A 16,189-nucleotide genomic window follows, 5' to 3' on the forward strand; every position below is an offset into this window, starting at 1 on the left:
GCGCCCTGGAGGCGCCCGCACTACGGGTGCCCTGTGCCGCCTCTGGCAAGATGTCGCCCGTATCTAAATCCGCTACTGATTGGTATTAGTCTATGAATTCATCTCTCCCATGTCTTATTCAACTAATATTTTTGAAAGTGTAAGGATAATAATTCAGCCATTGTTGTTCTGAAATGTTTATTTGCTTGCCAACATTTTACTCTCTCCTCTTTGTTTAATATAACACACGTACATTCATTATTCATTTTGGTTGCCTATCCTGACGTGAAGTTTGTTCAAAATAAAGTATTTTACTCTGTACCACAGAGAATTTTACTCTAGCCACTAAATTAAGGAAATTAGAAGGGGGGGTGTTCTAGCAGGGGGAGAGAGATAATTAACAGAGTGCCATTACCACTTTTTTTTTATTTTTAAAGCAAACACTTTATTTTCATATTAAAATCTCAGTCTATGGTCAAAATAATAGCTTAGCTATGTGGCAGCTTGTCCATCAAACATTTTTACGTTGATAAGTCTGTAAAGACTACTAACACAATTTTGCCATTTATGTTGACGTTTTTTGTCTCGTGTATATGACGCGTTCGGCGGAGGGATAGCAGAAGCTTCAGGACAGTGAGAGCTCGGCAGCGAGAGAGACGGGCTATACGTTGCTGCAGATAGAGTAGGGGACGTGGAAAGATTTGGTTATACGCATTTGCGACGAAAGCAAATGTAAACTTTGGGATAATACAGCTAGACGTTTGAGCTGCCATCACTTTACGACTTGGTGTTCAACAGTGGAATATAAAAATGTCGTCTCCAAGTCCGGGTAAAAGGCGAATGGATACTGACGTGGTGAAACTGTATCCTTTCAGAACATAAACAACAGAAGAATTCAAGCTAGCTGCTAACGTTCTACACTATTTAGCTAGCGATATTTTTTCTGTGGTTTTCCATCTTTCTATAGATGGCGAGTAATGACAGCTGCTTGAAATGCATAGTTTGTGTAATAAATTAATAGCATTGATTATTGATCACGTTTAATGGCAATAACGTTAACTATGTCTATTAAAAAAAAGTGTATTTCTAATGCTAGCTAACGTTACAGTAGATAACTTGGCTTAGGTAGCTAGCTAACGTTACCTTGATGAATTACATGCCACAGTTAGCTATGATGCCTAGCTAACGTTAGCTAATTAACCAGACTATGCACAGAGACTGATAGAATGTGTTGCCAAGTTTGTTAATTACCTGCTAGTTAGCTGTAGCTATCTTGTTTTAAAACCATTTCAAATGTTAACGTTAATTTGTTTGTTTTTCAAACCAGCCAAAGCTCAGTATTTTTGACGTGGTTACAGTAGCTATTAAGCCCATATCAAAAAATGTTGTCCGGCTAGCCAGCTATCGTTACACAAAAGGACATCCTGTTGTTTTGCTCGAGTTGACCTAGCTAGCTACCTTAACTTACCTAGTGGAAGATGCAATTTCAACTTCACGATTTTTATACATTGTATATATTATGACGAACATTGATTAAGACTCAAGCCCACGCCTGCGGTAATGAAGGCTATTAGCAAAAGTACTTTTTATCCCATTTTCAGGTTGACTTGTCACGTTTGTTTACATAACGCTACGACATGAAAACTGCTTTATTTCGACCATCATTGAGTCTCGACGACAACTTAACGCGAGCCCTATTTGAGAGTTGGTCCTCATCGAAGTATAGCTAGCTATTTTGTTATTTTCCCCTAAACTATGAATTACTTTTATCTATCACGAAAATACCAATCTGTTTATTTGATTAGCTGTTAAGTATGCTTTGCTAGGTAGGCAGAAATATTGGATTTGTATCTATCATAACATGGCTGCATTGCGGAATAGAATAGTTTGCAGAAAAATGTTATCTTATTTCGATAACCACTAAAGAACCATTGGCTAGAGAACTACAGCTTAACCATCTAGGTTTGTGGGTCTTCGTGGACCTGTGCTGTGCGCTGTCAAATTCTTTACTTTTGCATTCAACAACAGCTCGAGAGTTCCCATTTTGTTATAGATCCCTTTCTGCCTCTATACATCTACAAAGAAATGAACAAAGGCAGCAGGACTCCCATTTACAAAACAGTTTTTAAAAAGTTAATTTTCTTTGTATATGCCAAAATGCAGTGCAAAGTTATTGAAAAATATTCTAGGCCTATTGAAGTTCCCTGCGAGATTCAGGGGGGGGGGACAAGTTTTGTTTTTGTCCCCAGTGTGCCCTGCAGTGGAGTTTAATGATTGGGTCGGTCTGTTACTACCCGGAAACCAGTAGAAGGTGGGACTAGGAACAGCTGATTGAGTGACCTCAGTTCTTGTTCAAATATGGGGTAGGAGGAGGGGGTTGGAGAAAACCACAAACAAGACTAAGCCCTTCCTCTGCCGAGAGTCACAAAAGCAAGTGCTGCAGGGAGAAAGTTGTTGAACAAAGGCAGTTTTTTTCTTGTTTTGGGTAGGGTAAAAATGCTTTTTGTCAGTACTTGCTGCTGAACCTTTTGCAGCTCCAGTTAAGCGTTTAGCCTACTTGTGCCTTTTTATTTAATCATTGGGTGTAGTTGCTGGAGTTAAATGTGGAGAGTGGTCACTTCTATCGTTAGGCCTACTTTGCCGTTTTCAAACCAAATCCTCAGAGTTCCATAGTTTTGAGTCATGCTGAATTCTGCCTGCCTGCTACTCACTGGCTTATTTATTGTGCCGTCCTCCTTAAGGCATTTGTATAAGTGCTCCTTGCTAGCAACTGCATTTGTGTGTGGGGTATATGTTCAAGAAAAAATGCTATTTGTGTGCATGTATGGCACGCTTGTGTGCACCTCCATCTACGCTTGAGTTGTCCTTGTTTGTGTATTTGCAGGGTTGGGGTCAGGGACACTGTGCAGCTGTTTTGTGTTGTGTGTGTCCCTGCAGTAGGCAGCACAGCACAGTCTTCTCTCTGTGCTCCAGATCACCACAGCCTCCCCCATGTAACCAAAACCCGAAACTAACACCAGCTTTGGAGAGGGACTTCTCATGGGGCTGACTGACGCCGAGAACGAACCACGCTTAATTTGCTGCGGCACAAGAGAGCGTAAAAATCTGGAGCAAGCTCAATAGAGACTTCATGTCAGAATGACCTGGCCGTGTAGCATAGGGTTTGAAACTCTTCCTAAGTCAGAAAACAAAATGGGGATCTGCCTGTGTCGTTGGCACCTACCTCCATAACATGGAATAGGTCAGGTCTGTCCTTCAGATTGAATGAAATAGTCCCAGTAGAGGTATGGAATATCTTGTTACACTTCCTGCTGCTGTAGGTGCACTCCCTCTTCTGTCTCCATCTCTTCTGTTTCTCTCTTTCCCTCTTTCAGTCTCCCTCTTGATCACTCACACCACATCAAAGCTTGCTGTCTGAGTGGCAATGGATCTTGCATCAGTAATCCCTGCAACATGAAATACCTGTAATCTACTACATAAATCCACTTCTAGCTATAACAGTCCTATATAACAGTAGATAAGTTACACTGACTGCTTGAATATTTCCAGTTAATTGGTGACATACTGTACTGGTTGACCGGTATTTTTCATTCTCAGCATCTCGTGTAGTGGGAATAAGCCTAACCCTGTGTCCTCACTACTCTTTCACCTGCCTGGTCAGTACTTCACTGGATAGGCATCTTTTCAACATGTAGGCTTTGCATTGATCTGTGAAGGTGCACTTGTGTAGGAAGTGGTGCTCGTGAGGACCTGAGAGAGTCTCATTATTCTGTAATTTACCCTGGCTGTTGAATTGGAAGCCCCCAGGACTTCACAACTGACTGAGTACAATGGGCTATTATCTATATCACTGTCGCTATACGGAATGACTACAAACTGGTTTAAAAGACTTGGAGAGAGTTGAACAAAGTTTCCTCTTGCTCTTAAACACATGGCCAAAATTGTGAGCCATTGTTGGCTATTTCAGCTGTTAGAAGGAACATTTTTATATTTGAAGGTAGACACTTAGTATTGAGAATAAGGTGTAGCCTACACTTCAAAGGTACAGTAGGCTTAACCCTAAGCACTGAAAGGGTAGAGCTGCCACTTTCAGGGTGCGGGACTCGAACCCGGAAGCATATAAGAAATCCTGCTATGCCCTGCGACAAACCATCAAACAGGCAAAGCGTCAATAAAGGGCTAAGATTGAATCATACTACACCGGCTCTGACGCTCGTCTTATGTGGCAGTGCTTGCAAACTATTATAGACTACAAAGGGAAGCACAGCCGTGAGCTGCCCAGTGACACAAGCCTACCAGACGAGCTAAATCACTTCTTTGCTCGCTTCGAGGCAAGCTACGCTGAGGCATGCATGATAGCATCAGCTGTTCCGGATGACTTTGTGATCACGTTCTCGGTAGCTGACATGAGTAAGACTTTTTAAACAGGCCAACATACACAAGGCTGCGGGGCCAGACGGATTACCAGGACGTGTGCTCCGGGCATGTGCTGACCAACTGGTAGGTGTCTTCACTGACATTTTCAACGTGTCCCTGATTGAGTCTGTAATACCAACATGTTTCAAGCAGACCACCATAGTCCCTGTGCCCAAGAACACAAAGGCAACCTACCTAAATGACTACAGACCCGTAGCACTCACGTCCGTAGCCATGAAGTGCTTTGAAAGGTTGGTAATGGCTCACATCAACACCATTATCACAGAAACCCTAGACCCACTCCAATTTGCATACCGCCCAAACAGATCCACAGATGATGCAATCTCTATTGCACTCCAGACTGCCCTTTCCCACCTGAACAAAAGGAACACCTATGTGGGAATGCTACTCATTGACTACAGCTCGGCGTTCAACACCATAGTGCCCTCAAAGCTCATCACTAAGCTAAGGATCCTGGAACTAAACACCTCCCTCTTTAACTGAATCCTGGACTTCCTGACGGGCCGCCCCCAGGTGGTGAGGGTAGGTAGCAACACATCCGCCACGCTGATCCTCAACACTGAAGCTCCACAGGGGTGCGTGCTCAGTCCCCTCCTGTACTCCCTATTCACCCACGACTGCATGGCCAGGCACGACTCCAACACCATTAAGTTTGCAAACGACACAACAGAGGTAGGCCTGATCACCGACAACGACGAGACAGCCTAGAGGGAGGAGGTCAGAGACCTGGCCGGGTGGTGCCAGAATAACAACCTATCCCTCAACGTAACCAAGACTGAGGAGATGATTGTGGACTACAGGAAAAGGAGGACCGAGCATGCCCCCATTCTCATCGATGGGGCTGTAGTGGAGCAGGTTGAGAGCTTCAAGTTCCTTGGTGTCCACAACAACCAACTAGAATGGTCCAAACACACCAAGACAGTCGTGAAGAGGGCACGACAAAGCCTATTCCCCCTCAGGAAACTCAAAAGATTTGGCATGGGTCCTGGGATCCTGAAAAGGTTCTACAGCTGCAACATCGAGAGCATTGGTTGCATCACTGCCTGGTACGGCAATTGCTCGGCCTCTGACCGCAAGGCACTACAGAGGATAGTGCATACGGCCCAGTACATCACTGGGGCTAAGCTGCCATCCAGGACCTCTACACCAGGCGGTGTCAGAGGAAGGCCCTAAAAACTATCAAAGACCCCAGCCACCCCAGTCATAGACTGTTCTCTCTACTACCGCATGGCAAGCGGTACCGGAGTGCCAAGTCTAGGATAAAAAGGCTTCTCAACAGTATTTACCCCCAAGCCATAAGACTCCTGAACAGGTAATCAAATGGCAACCCCTCTTTTTACACCGCTGCTACTCTGTTTATAATTTATGCATAGTCACTTTAACTATACATTCATGTACATACTACATACTACATTGGCTAACCGGGCTATCTGCATTGTGTCCCGCCACCCACCAACCCCTCTCTTACACTACTGCTACTCTTTGTTCATTATATATGCATAGTCACTAACCATATCTACATGTACATACTATCTCAATCATCCTGACTAACCGGTGTCTGTATGTAGCCTCACTACTTTTATTGCCTCGCTACTGTATATAGCCTGTCTTTTTACTGTTGTTTTATTTCTTTACTTACCTATTGTTCACCTAACACCTTTTTTGCACTATTGGTTAGAGCATTTCACTGTAAGGTCTCTACACCTGTTGTATTCGGCGCACGTGACAAATAAACTTTGATTTGAAGTTGTACTCACAGTCGCAACAAGGGAATAACTTTTCTGAAGGTGCCCTTAAACATGTAGGGAACTTCTTCCTTACGTCATTTTTTCTGATGTTGCGCATGTTGTTTTACTGAGTCAGTGACACATTTTCCTCACTTGAGAGTTAATCAGGACATGGATTTTTTTATTATTATGGATATTCATAACCAGACATTGTTGTTTAAGGTTAAACCTCTCTCAGGCTGGGCTGGATAGGGCCTGAATCCCCAACTGAAAGCCCATAATAAGTGATTGGATAGCGGTTCTCTGAAGCATGTCGGACAGCCAGTGAATTTCAGGGAGGCTGTGCTATGGGAGCCTGGGGCTGTGTTTTCACATGCTTCGCTGGCCTGAGTTATCCGTCATCATTCCTGGAGTCGCCTGCCTCAAGGTCCGTCACTCAACTCAGCATCTTTTTGTGCGTGGGGGAAGGGGTCCATTGGGTGAGGTGGTCTGTGTGCATGTGTTACATTGTGTCTTTGCTGAAGTGACACCCCAGAAGTGAGGGAGAGAAGGGTTGGTCTGGCAGGAACGCTTCCCTTCTTGTTAGACTGTGTGTGTGTCCCATTCCACCGCACACACATCCCAAACAATGAGTCAATCAGGCAGTCACTGAGTGGAATACCAATCCTGGGCTTTAGCTGTCCCGGGTTTGGCCCCGTTGTGCCCCCTTGTCTAACATCCGGCCCTCATCAGCACGCCTTTGTCTGCCCTTACAGGAACCGTGTGACCCCGCCCCTCCCTCTGCTGCTGTGTCAGTCCATGTGATGCCACATTGAACAGGTCCTTCACTGCACTGCCCCTTTGTTACAGGCCTGCACTAACTAGATTGCTGGCACACTGTAGGGAAGGAGCCAGTGGTTTTGTGTAGTGGCAGACAAGGAGAAAAGGCTCCTGTTGAATCAGTGGGGACAATGAGAAAGGCCTAATGGGTATAATAGTAAGTCATATTTACCCTGCTGTATTATTACATTTGTGATGCTGTTTCACACTTTCAAACATTAGACCCACACAGCCTACCGTCTTGTTTTCGCATTGGTCAATGTTTGTAACGGTCTTCGTTATGATTCGTAAATCTGTTTTGGGGTTCTATAGCAGGGGCCCAGACTTGAGTGACTGGCTGTGTTTTCCAGGGTCTTGGATCAGGGCTTGTGTGACAGTGGGAGATTTGAGGCCCTCTGTAATCCCACAGCGCTAACTGTAAAGGCTTCCTGCACGCATGGCTGAGTCGTCTCAGAAGAACAGATGGACTCAAGTTCCTGTCTTTGTCTCCCAACATTTGCTGTTGTTGTTGCTGCTGCTGCTGCTGCTGCTGCTGTGTGTACATGGCTTGTCCTGTCCAACGGTTTGAAACACTAGGTTACATGTTAATCATTCTCTGGAATAGCAATGTTACCTGCTCCATAGCCCATCAGCTGGTTAAATAGAAGTTGAATGAGAGTGAAGTTAATGTGAACAGTAGTCAGTCCTATCAACACTCCACTTCCCTGGACTGTATCAGGTGATGGGGATCTCTCTGTGGCTCTCCCTGGATCAGCTTACTAAAAGCAGCCCCTATCGTGTGTGTTTTTGTGCAATGATTAATTTCACTCCCTTTCCAAGCCCCCCGACAAAGGCTGCTGCTAGCTACAGCCGTATCCACCTACAGCCGTATCCACCTACAGCCGTATCCACCTACAGCCGTATCCACCTACAGCCGTATCCACCTACAGCCGTATCCACCTACAGCCGTATCCACCCCACAACAAGCTGCGAAAGACGTCTTCTCTCTGTCCACATCTCCTTTATTCTTAGCTACAGTGAGCAGCACTCTTTAAGCAATCGCCTGGCGTTGTTTTTCTCAGCCCTCTCCATTCAAAGTAATGCAATCACAAGCCTGCCTGCTTATGGATGGATGCCTGGTTTGGTTGTTTGATCGTACGTGGCACAATGCTCTGTAAATAGATAGTTGATCTAGTGAGGGGGAGAGCGGTGTGGAGTGCTCACTCACGGAGGGAGTCATTATTCCTGCAGTGGGGGGGATTTCACACGAGAGAGGAGACAAAGAGAGAGAGCTAGGCCCTGGAAAGTGCCTGTACTGTAGTGTAGCTCACTGATCTAGCAAGCTCTCTCTGTTCCCAGACATGATCCTGTGCTGTGGTAAACATGTTACGTTGTTGCAGAAGGTAGGTCCCTAAATGGCAGGTAATCCAAAGAAAGAAGACTAGTAGATGGTTGCAGATAGAAATTACATGAGCTGACATGATTCCTTATTCTACATGTCAAAGTGGCATGTTTGTTCTACGTAACATATTTCTATCTGAATGTTCCACAACGCTGTCTGTGCCCCAGGACTGTTCTGTTAGTCAGTGTTGTTTCTGGGTCACACAGGTTTAGCCTTTAGTGGTTTTGTAATGTAGCTCTGTCACAGGCAGCCCCACCCCAAGGGGTAGATGGTAGCACCAGGGACAGGGAGGTACTATCAAGGCCTCTATCACCAGGCTGGGGGCCCGACTCTAGGCCTGGCTGCTAGAGAGCGCCTGGGAAAGGCTGGATCAATTGATCTAGCAGTCTCAAATCATATACGCTATGTAATTTCATCCAATAAAATCTGATGTATCACAATTCTATATCACGATTCAATGCTGCTATTTAGTGATTTGATGTTCCAAACACATTGCTTACCATAGTAGGCTATGTCTGCTGCAGAGGTTCAAGAGAGAACCATGAGATTTTTGATTACCAATAGAAGTATATTGCTGTAAACATGTTGCCAATTGGGCCTCTGGAGCAAAAGTAGGGGGGATCCACTTCTCCTTAATTACTCAATGTTGTTTTTTAACCATATCCAGACGTGTGACCCGTCCAAAGTACAGTCTGTGACCATTTAGCATAGTAGAGTCTGTGACCAGTACATCTCCAGCACGTACCATAGTAGAGTCTGTGACCAGTACATCTCCAGCACGTACCATAGTAGTCTGTGACCAGTACATCTCCAGCACGTACCATAGTCTGTGACCCGTACATTTTCAGCACGTACCATAGTAGTCTGTGACCCGTACATTTTCAGCACGTACCATAGTAGTCTGTGACCAGTACATTTTCAGCACATACCATAGTAGAGTCGGTGACCAGTACATCTCCAGCACGTACCATAGTACTGGTCACAGACTCTACATTTTCAGCACGTACCATAGTAGAGTCTGTGACCAGTACATTTTCAGCACGTACCATAGTAGAGTCGGTGACCAGTACATCTCCAGCACGTACCATAGTAGAGTCTGACCAGTACATTTTCAGCACGTACCATAGTAGAGTCGGTGACCAGTACATTTTCAGCACGTAGCATGGCAGCGTTCTACTGCTTGTACTCCACTTCACTTCCCATATGCCTCAGTGGGGAAATGCAGTTGGTTATAGATGAGATTTAAATAGAATTGGAATGCCTGAGGCTAGATGACACGTTAGTAAGATTGCTTTTGTATTGTACAGTTAGTCTCCGGGCACAGAATTAAATGGACCATATTATGTTTCTCCGTCCCAGTGTCTTGAAGAAGAGCTCTGTGATATCCACTTCTTTTGAGATACAAGGACCAGCGGAAGTAGGGAAATCTGTCCCTTAAATGTTGTTGAACTTAACTTGTTGACTTCTATAGGTTACTATTGCTAGAGAAAGATGAATGGGCCTATATGTTACTGTAGGTCGCCATATTCAATTCACATCAAAGCTGAGGAAGGAAGTTCACTGCCAGTCTTGGATGAAAACGTATCCAGGTATACACTACTGTTCAAAAGTTGGGTCACATTTTCTTTTGCCCATTTAAAATAACATCAGAAAATTGATCAGAAATACAGTATAGACATTGTTAAAACTGAAGATCTCGTACAGCGCTGTGTACTACTCCCTTCACAGAACATTGCATCCCGGAGTTGCCTCTTCACTGTTGACGTTGAGGCTGATGTTTTGCGGGTACTATTTAATGAAGCTGCCAGTTGAGGACTTGAGGCATCTCTTTCTCAAACTAGACACTAAATGTACTTGTCCTCTTTCTCAGTTGTGCACCGGGGCCTCCCACTCCTTTCTATTCTGGTTAGGGCCAGTTTGCGCTGCTCTGTGAAGGGAGTAGTATACAGCGTTGTACCAGATCTTCAGTTTCTTGGCAATTTCTCGCATGGAATAGCCTTCATTTCCCAGAACAAGAATAGACTGACAAGTTTCAGAAGAACATTCTTTCTTTCTGGCCATTTTGAGCCTGTAATCGAACCCACAAATGCTGATTCTCCAGATACTCGACTCGTCTTACGATGGCCAGTATTATTGCTTCTTTAATCAGAACAACAGTTTTCAGCTGTGCTAACATAATTGCAGAAAGGTTTTTTGATGATCAATTAGCCTTTTTAAAATGAACCTGGATTAGCTAACACAACGTGCCATTGGAACACTGGAGTGATGGTTGCTGATAATGGTCCTCTTTACACCTATGTAGATATTCCATTAAAAGTCAGCTGTTTCCAGCTACAGTAGTCATTTAGACCATTAACAATGACTACACTGTATTTCTGATCAATTTGATGTTATTTTAATGAACCAAACATGTGCTTTTCAAAAACAAGGACATTTCTAAGTGACCCCAAACTTTTGAACAGTAGTGTATATTTGGGATTTGTACAAGAAAAATCAACGTGTGCCTGACCATCTGGTCATGTAAAACCCCCAGTACTGTAGAAAATAGTATCTGTGGAGAGATGCCGTCATACCCTGTCCTTCAGATGAATAGACATGTTTCTCCTCAGTCGTTCCGTTTTAATTGACTCCGGTGTTGGTTTTAGACGGGCTCCTTTTGGGTTAGATTTTGCTGCTCCTTTTCAATACTGAATTGGGAAGAAATGGAGAACAACTAAGTGGCAACTTGGTTTATTCTATGCCAAAGGCTATACGATCATCCAAGTTACAATTTAGGCTTGGGGTTGCTGAATGGGTGGTGGGAAGCCCTAGACTGTGTCCCAAATCTCACTCTATTCCCTACATTGTGCACTACTTTAACACAAGCCCCATGGGATGCAACCCTAGTCTCTTAGACTGGAGTTGACCTGTACAAGAGGGCTCCAGTTGAGAAGCCCTAGAGCAGTGTTGGAGGAGTGTTGGGACAGTGAGTAAAAGTCAACACGAAACCCTTCCCTGAGGCGAGGGCAGGAAAGGGAAGTGGGAACAGCTGGTGGAAGGCTGCAGCAGTCCCACTCTCTCCTACCGTGGCACCCCACCTGCATTTACTTATCACTGCAGACCAGGGAGTGGAGGAGGGAGGATGACAACACCTAGCACATCAATGATGGGGCCTTTTCACAGCCTGATTTCCATGTTTGTTACATTGACATTGCTTAGACTCATTGCTTTGCTGCTTTAAAAGCAAAAGCCCAATCGCCTGTCTCAGTAACTGGTCTTTAACTTTCACGGTTTTTGCGATTCATTCAAGACCGCCTATCTTTTTAAATGTATTTTATTTCACCTTTATTTAACCAGGTAGGCTCGTTGAGAACAAGTTCTTATTTGTAACTGACAGTTAGACTTACAGGTTATGTCGTTGTCTTTTGTTTGAATTGTTTGTGTCCGCTGTGCGGGGGAAATGATAATACAAGCGGAACTACGTAGCTAATACTGTTGTAACGGGGATCCTTATTGTAGCAACACACTTTTGGAGGGAAGGCAATCCTGCACTGCGTTAGCTAAGTTTTCATGTTATCGGGTGTAGTTCATAAAGGTTGAAGAGTGTATGTTAGGATGAAGTGTGAATTCATTCCAGGAATAATAAAGTGTGAAGTTTGATTTCCTCCCTTCTGTAATAAGCAGCCAATGAGGTATTTTTTCCTTTATTCATGTGTTTAATCTGAACCCGTTATAACGCCGGTTAAACTGTTATGTATGTAAGCACTTCAGAGTTATACCAAGCTAATAAGTCACTCGTAAGATAAGGTTGTAATGTAACTGTATTTTTTCATTGCCTTTATAGTTCTCACGGAAGGTGATAATTCTGACTAAAACTACAGAATAAAGCCGCCAGTTAAAATCAAGGAACGGTTGTGCTCGTGGTTACTGAAGGGAGCTACAACTGCGACCTGGCCGAGATAAAGCAAAGCAGTTCGACACATACAACAACAGAGTTACACATGGAATAAACTAAACATACAGTAGATAAGTCTATATACAGTATGTGCAAATGAGGTAGGATAAGGGAGGTCAAGCAATAAATAGGCCATGGTGACGAAGTAATTACAATATAGAAATTAAACACTGGAATGGTAGATGTGCAGGAGATGAATGTGCAAGTAGAGATAATGGGGTGCAAAGGAGCAAGATGGATAAAGAAATACAGTATGGGGAGGAGGTTGTTGAATGGGCTATGTGCAGTCATCTGTGAGCTGCTCTGACAGGTGGTGCTTAAAGCTAGTGAGGGAGATGCGAGTCTCCAGCTTCAGTGATTTTTGCAGTTCATTCCAGTCATTGGCAGCAGAGAACTGGAAGGAAAGGCGGCCAAATGAAGAATTGGCTTTGGGGGTGACCGGTGAGATATACCTGCTGGAGCGTGTGCTACGGCTGGGTGCTGCTATGGTGACCAGTGAGCTGAGATAAGGTGGGGCTTTACCTAGCAGAGACTTGTAGATGACCTGGAGCCAGTGGGTCTCTAAGTGTTGATGACAGTAAAATGGGTAACTTGGTGGCTCCTCAGGAGTTTGGCTATGCTACCACCCTTGAAACCAGTGAAGGCGCTAGCTAAATGCTATATACTCCAGAGGCTGTTAGCTCTGTGAACCCAGCTCTGTCAGTGCAGGCTAATGCTTGGCTAACTCTCCAGCGAACAGCTGCAGTCGTGTCTGTGATTCAATAAGGAGTTAATGAGCAATAAGGGGGGATGAAGTGATAGATTAGGGCGGGGGGAGAGGTGAGCAGGTCAGTGGAGTATCCTGGCGGTGTACTATGGGGAGTTTTAGTTTGGTGGCGAGCAGATTTAATCACGCTCGGAGAGGCCCTACTTTTCCTCGTGTTGCCGTGGCCTCGGTCGAGGACTGTTGCCATGCTACACTGGCAGCCTGTGTTGTGTTTTGTGTTCCTAGACTCAGTGTAGTGAGGTCACTCACAGTAATCCTGCTTGGCATTGGCACATGGCAACACTTTCTTCCGCTCTCTATAATGCCCTATGTCAGAGAGTGGACCCGTCATGTGAGAAAGGAAAGCATTGTTGCTGGCTTATTTTTGTGGAGTTCAGCACTCTATGTCCAAATATTGGCGGTGCTTTTTTGAACTTGCGTCTTTCTCTAGTTCTTTCTCAGTCTTCCTCCTCACCCTTAAGGACTACTTTGTTTCCTGCCTTTCATCTGCAAGGCCTTTGATTGCACATGGGGCCCAGAGAGAGAGGGTGTGTGTACGTGCCTGTGTTCAGAAGCACTATTCACCACTGAACGTTGGTGGAAGGTGGCGGTGCACATCTGAGAAGGGCATCTGAGTTCACCCTTTCAAGTAGTCATTTGCTCTATCCTGCCCGGAGTGCAAGATGGGGAAAGGTTTTCTGTTTTGGGTCTATTCTCTTGGTCCTTTAAGCCAGGCAAACTCAATCAAGCACAAATAATGTAGGTAATCCATGTAGGCAGGTAATCAGGGGGAATTAATGAGCTGACCATGGCATGGGTAGTTCGTAAATATTTGTCCCGCCGTACAAGGCCGGTGTAAAAGGGTACAGTGTTCCAAATGGCACCCTATTCTCTACATAGTGCACTACTTTTCACCAGAGCTCTACTGGGGCCCTATTCCCTACATAGTGCACTATTTTTCACCAGAGCCCTATTCCCTACATAGTGTACCCTTCACCAGAGCCCTTGGAGCCCTGGCATTAATGGAGGGAGGTGTATGCTGCCTGCCAGCCCTTGGCCTCTGCTCTGCTCTCTCAGCACGTTTATGGTTCCTCATCCTCTACTCACTCACACCGTGACATCATTGTAGCCATCGGCCCTGCAGTGTGCTGTGATGTCATTTGGATTTGTTATGATCACCAGATCTGCTGTGAGGCTAGGTCAGCATTCACCAGGCTCAGCTCTCGCTCTCAAATCTTGGCTCTGCAAGAATTTGGAAGTGGGCCTGATATGCTCCACAGATAGAATGGGACAGCCATCTTTCTTTTGTCTGTTTATGTTGGTGGGCGTTCAATCAGGAGATGTTTTTGTCTGGTCTGCATTCCTCTTGAAGAGAGCTGACTTCACTTCACCTCAGTGTTCAGCCAATGTCGTGTCAGGTCTCTGAATAACTTCCCCATTACTTTGCTTTCTAAAGTGGGAAATGTTTGAGTGGTTACACCACATTATAGCACAGCCATTTATTATAATTATCGTGTTTGTTTTCAGTCTTTTTGCTCTGGGGATATTTTTAGTCCGGGTGGGTCAGAGAGGGACGGTAGTATTGGTCAGAATGGCCTGAGGGGCTAGGTCCTTAGGCAAGATGTGATGTCTAGACCAGACCAAACTAGTGTTGGTGAGTGTCCAAACAGAATACATGAAAAACATGTCTGTTGTCTCACAGGGAAGCAAATTGATTGGGCCCCTGAGGTATTAGATTATGTGTGTGCGTAACGGGATATTGACCTAATGGCCCTCTGCAGATTATGACTAAATCTATACATATCCCAGGTGGGGGGGATGGAGGGGTGCTTAGTGACGAGATGGGAGAAAACAGGAGGGATGAAAGGAAGGAGAGGGTGAGTTAGGGACTGCTTCTCCTGTGTCATCATAATGCCATATGTCAAACTGGAGTTTGTATGGAGTGGAAGTTTGTATGGAATTGTTAGCAAATTGCGGTAGGGCTTGAGAGGCAAGGTAAACCTGCTTATCTCATCTCCCTCTGTTTTAGTAGCTGTCAGGCTGGATAGCCAACTGTCTTCTGCTACATCTTCTCACATCGTCCGTCAGTCAGTGTCACAGTTGGAGATTAGGCAGGTTAGTAGCCCAACACCCTCTTAACACCTGAGCTGCCCTCACATCACTGTGTGTGGAGTTGACAATGACATGGTTTTATTTTCTGGCCAGGAGGAATGAGTGAATAAACTGCTACACAGCTTCCTGGGCTGTCTCAATAAAAAAAACAGTGTGATCTGACCGTAAAACTGCCACTCAATCATGACGGATGGTAAGACCCTTGACATGAATCCATCGGTGGACGGGTTCGTTCACAGGCCACTGGGTGTGGAGGGAGAGAGTGTGTTTCTTGCTGTGTGAATGTATTTTTGTGTTTTTGTGCATGCAGGATTCGTGTGTGGTTTGTGTTCATGTCGTGTGTGTGACAAGACAATAGGACCTCTGCCACGTGTCATTGGGCCAGGCAGGGCTAGTGTTGGCAGGCCGGCTCTGCTCTGTAGGAGATGTAGCTCTATCACCTGTTTAGTGGCCATGCTCAATATGCCCAGTGTCAGTTAGTCTGTAAGGCGACTGCTGGTCACTACTGCTGACTCAACCCCATTAATAACCCTAACCCCCCTTCTCCTCCTCCCTACCCTCCCTCCAACACATCCCTTTCCCATCCTCAAGGGGAACATTTGTCTCCTAGTAAACACACTAGTAATCCCCTACTGGTATATTCCCCTGATATGAAGGCTGGATAAACATAGAGATAAATCAAATCAAATCAAATCAAATTTATTTATATAGCCCTTCGTACATCAGCTGATATCTCAAAGTGCTGTACAGAAACCCAGCCTAAAACCCCAAACAGCAAACAATGCAGGTGTAAAAGCACGGTGGCTAGGAAAAACTCCCTAGAAAGGCCAAAACCTAGGAAGAAACCTAGAGAGGAACCGGGCTATGTGGGGTGGCCAGTCCTCTTCTGGCTGTGCCGGGTAGAGATTATAACAGAACATGACCAAGATGTTCAAATGTTCATAAATGACCAGCATGGTGAATAATAATAAGGCAGAACAGTTGAAACTGGAGCAGCAGCACAGTCAGGTGGACTGGGGACAGCAAGGAGCCTTCATGTCAGGTAGTCCTGGGGC

At 45.0% G+C, this 16,189-nt stretch overlaps 1 protein-coding gene across 2 annotated transcripts in view; it reads left to right on the forward strand.

Annotated features, from left to right (window-relative positions):
* The first annotated feature begins 576 nt into the window (after nucleotides 1–576).
* ube2h (ubiquitin-conjugating enzyme E2H (UBC8 homolog, yeast)) overlaps nucleotides 577–16,189 on the forward strand; it is a 36,222-nt gene continuing 20,609 nt past the window's right edge. The window contains exon 1 of one of the 2 annotated variants that reach the window (XM_052509271.1): nucleotides 577–842. In XM_052509271.1, coding sequence (XP_052365231.1) covers nucleotides 790–842 — 53 coding nt within the window. In that variant the 5' untranslated portion in view covers nucleotides 577–789. The remainder of the gene's footprint in view (nucleotides 843–16,189) is intronic. The other variant, XM_052509270.1, reaches the window with a different exon arrangement.

This window comes from Oncorhynchus keta, unplaced genomic scaffold (assembly GCF_023373465.1).
Source record: "Oncorhynchus keta strain PuntledgeMale-10-30-2019 unplaced genomic scaffold, Oket_V2 Un_contig_4274_pilon_pilon, whole genome shotgun sequence".
Classification (NCBI taxonomy): domain Eukaryota; kingdom Metazoa; phylum Chordata; class Actinopteri; order Salmoniformes; family Salmonidae; genus Oncorhynchus; species Oncorhynchus keta.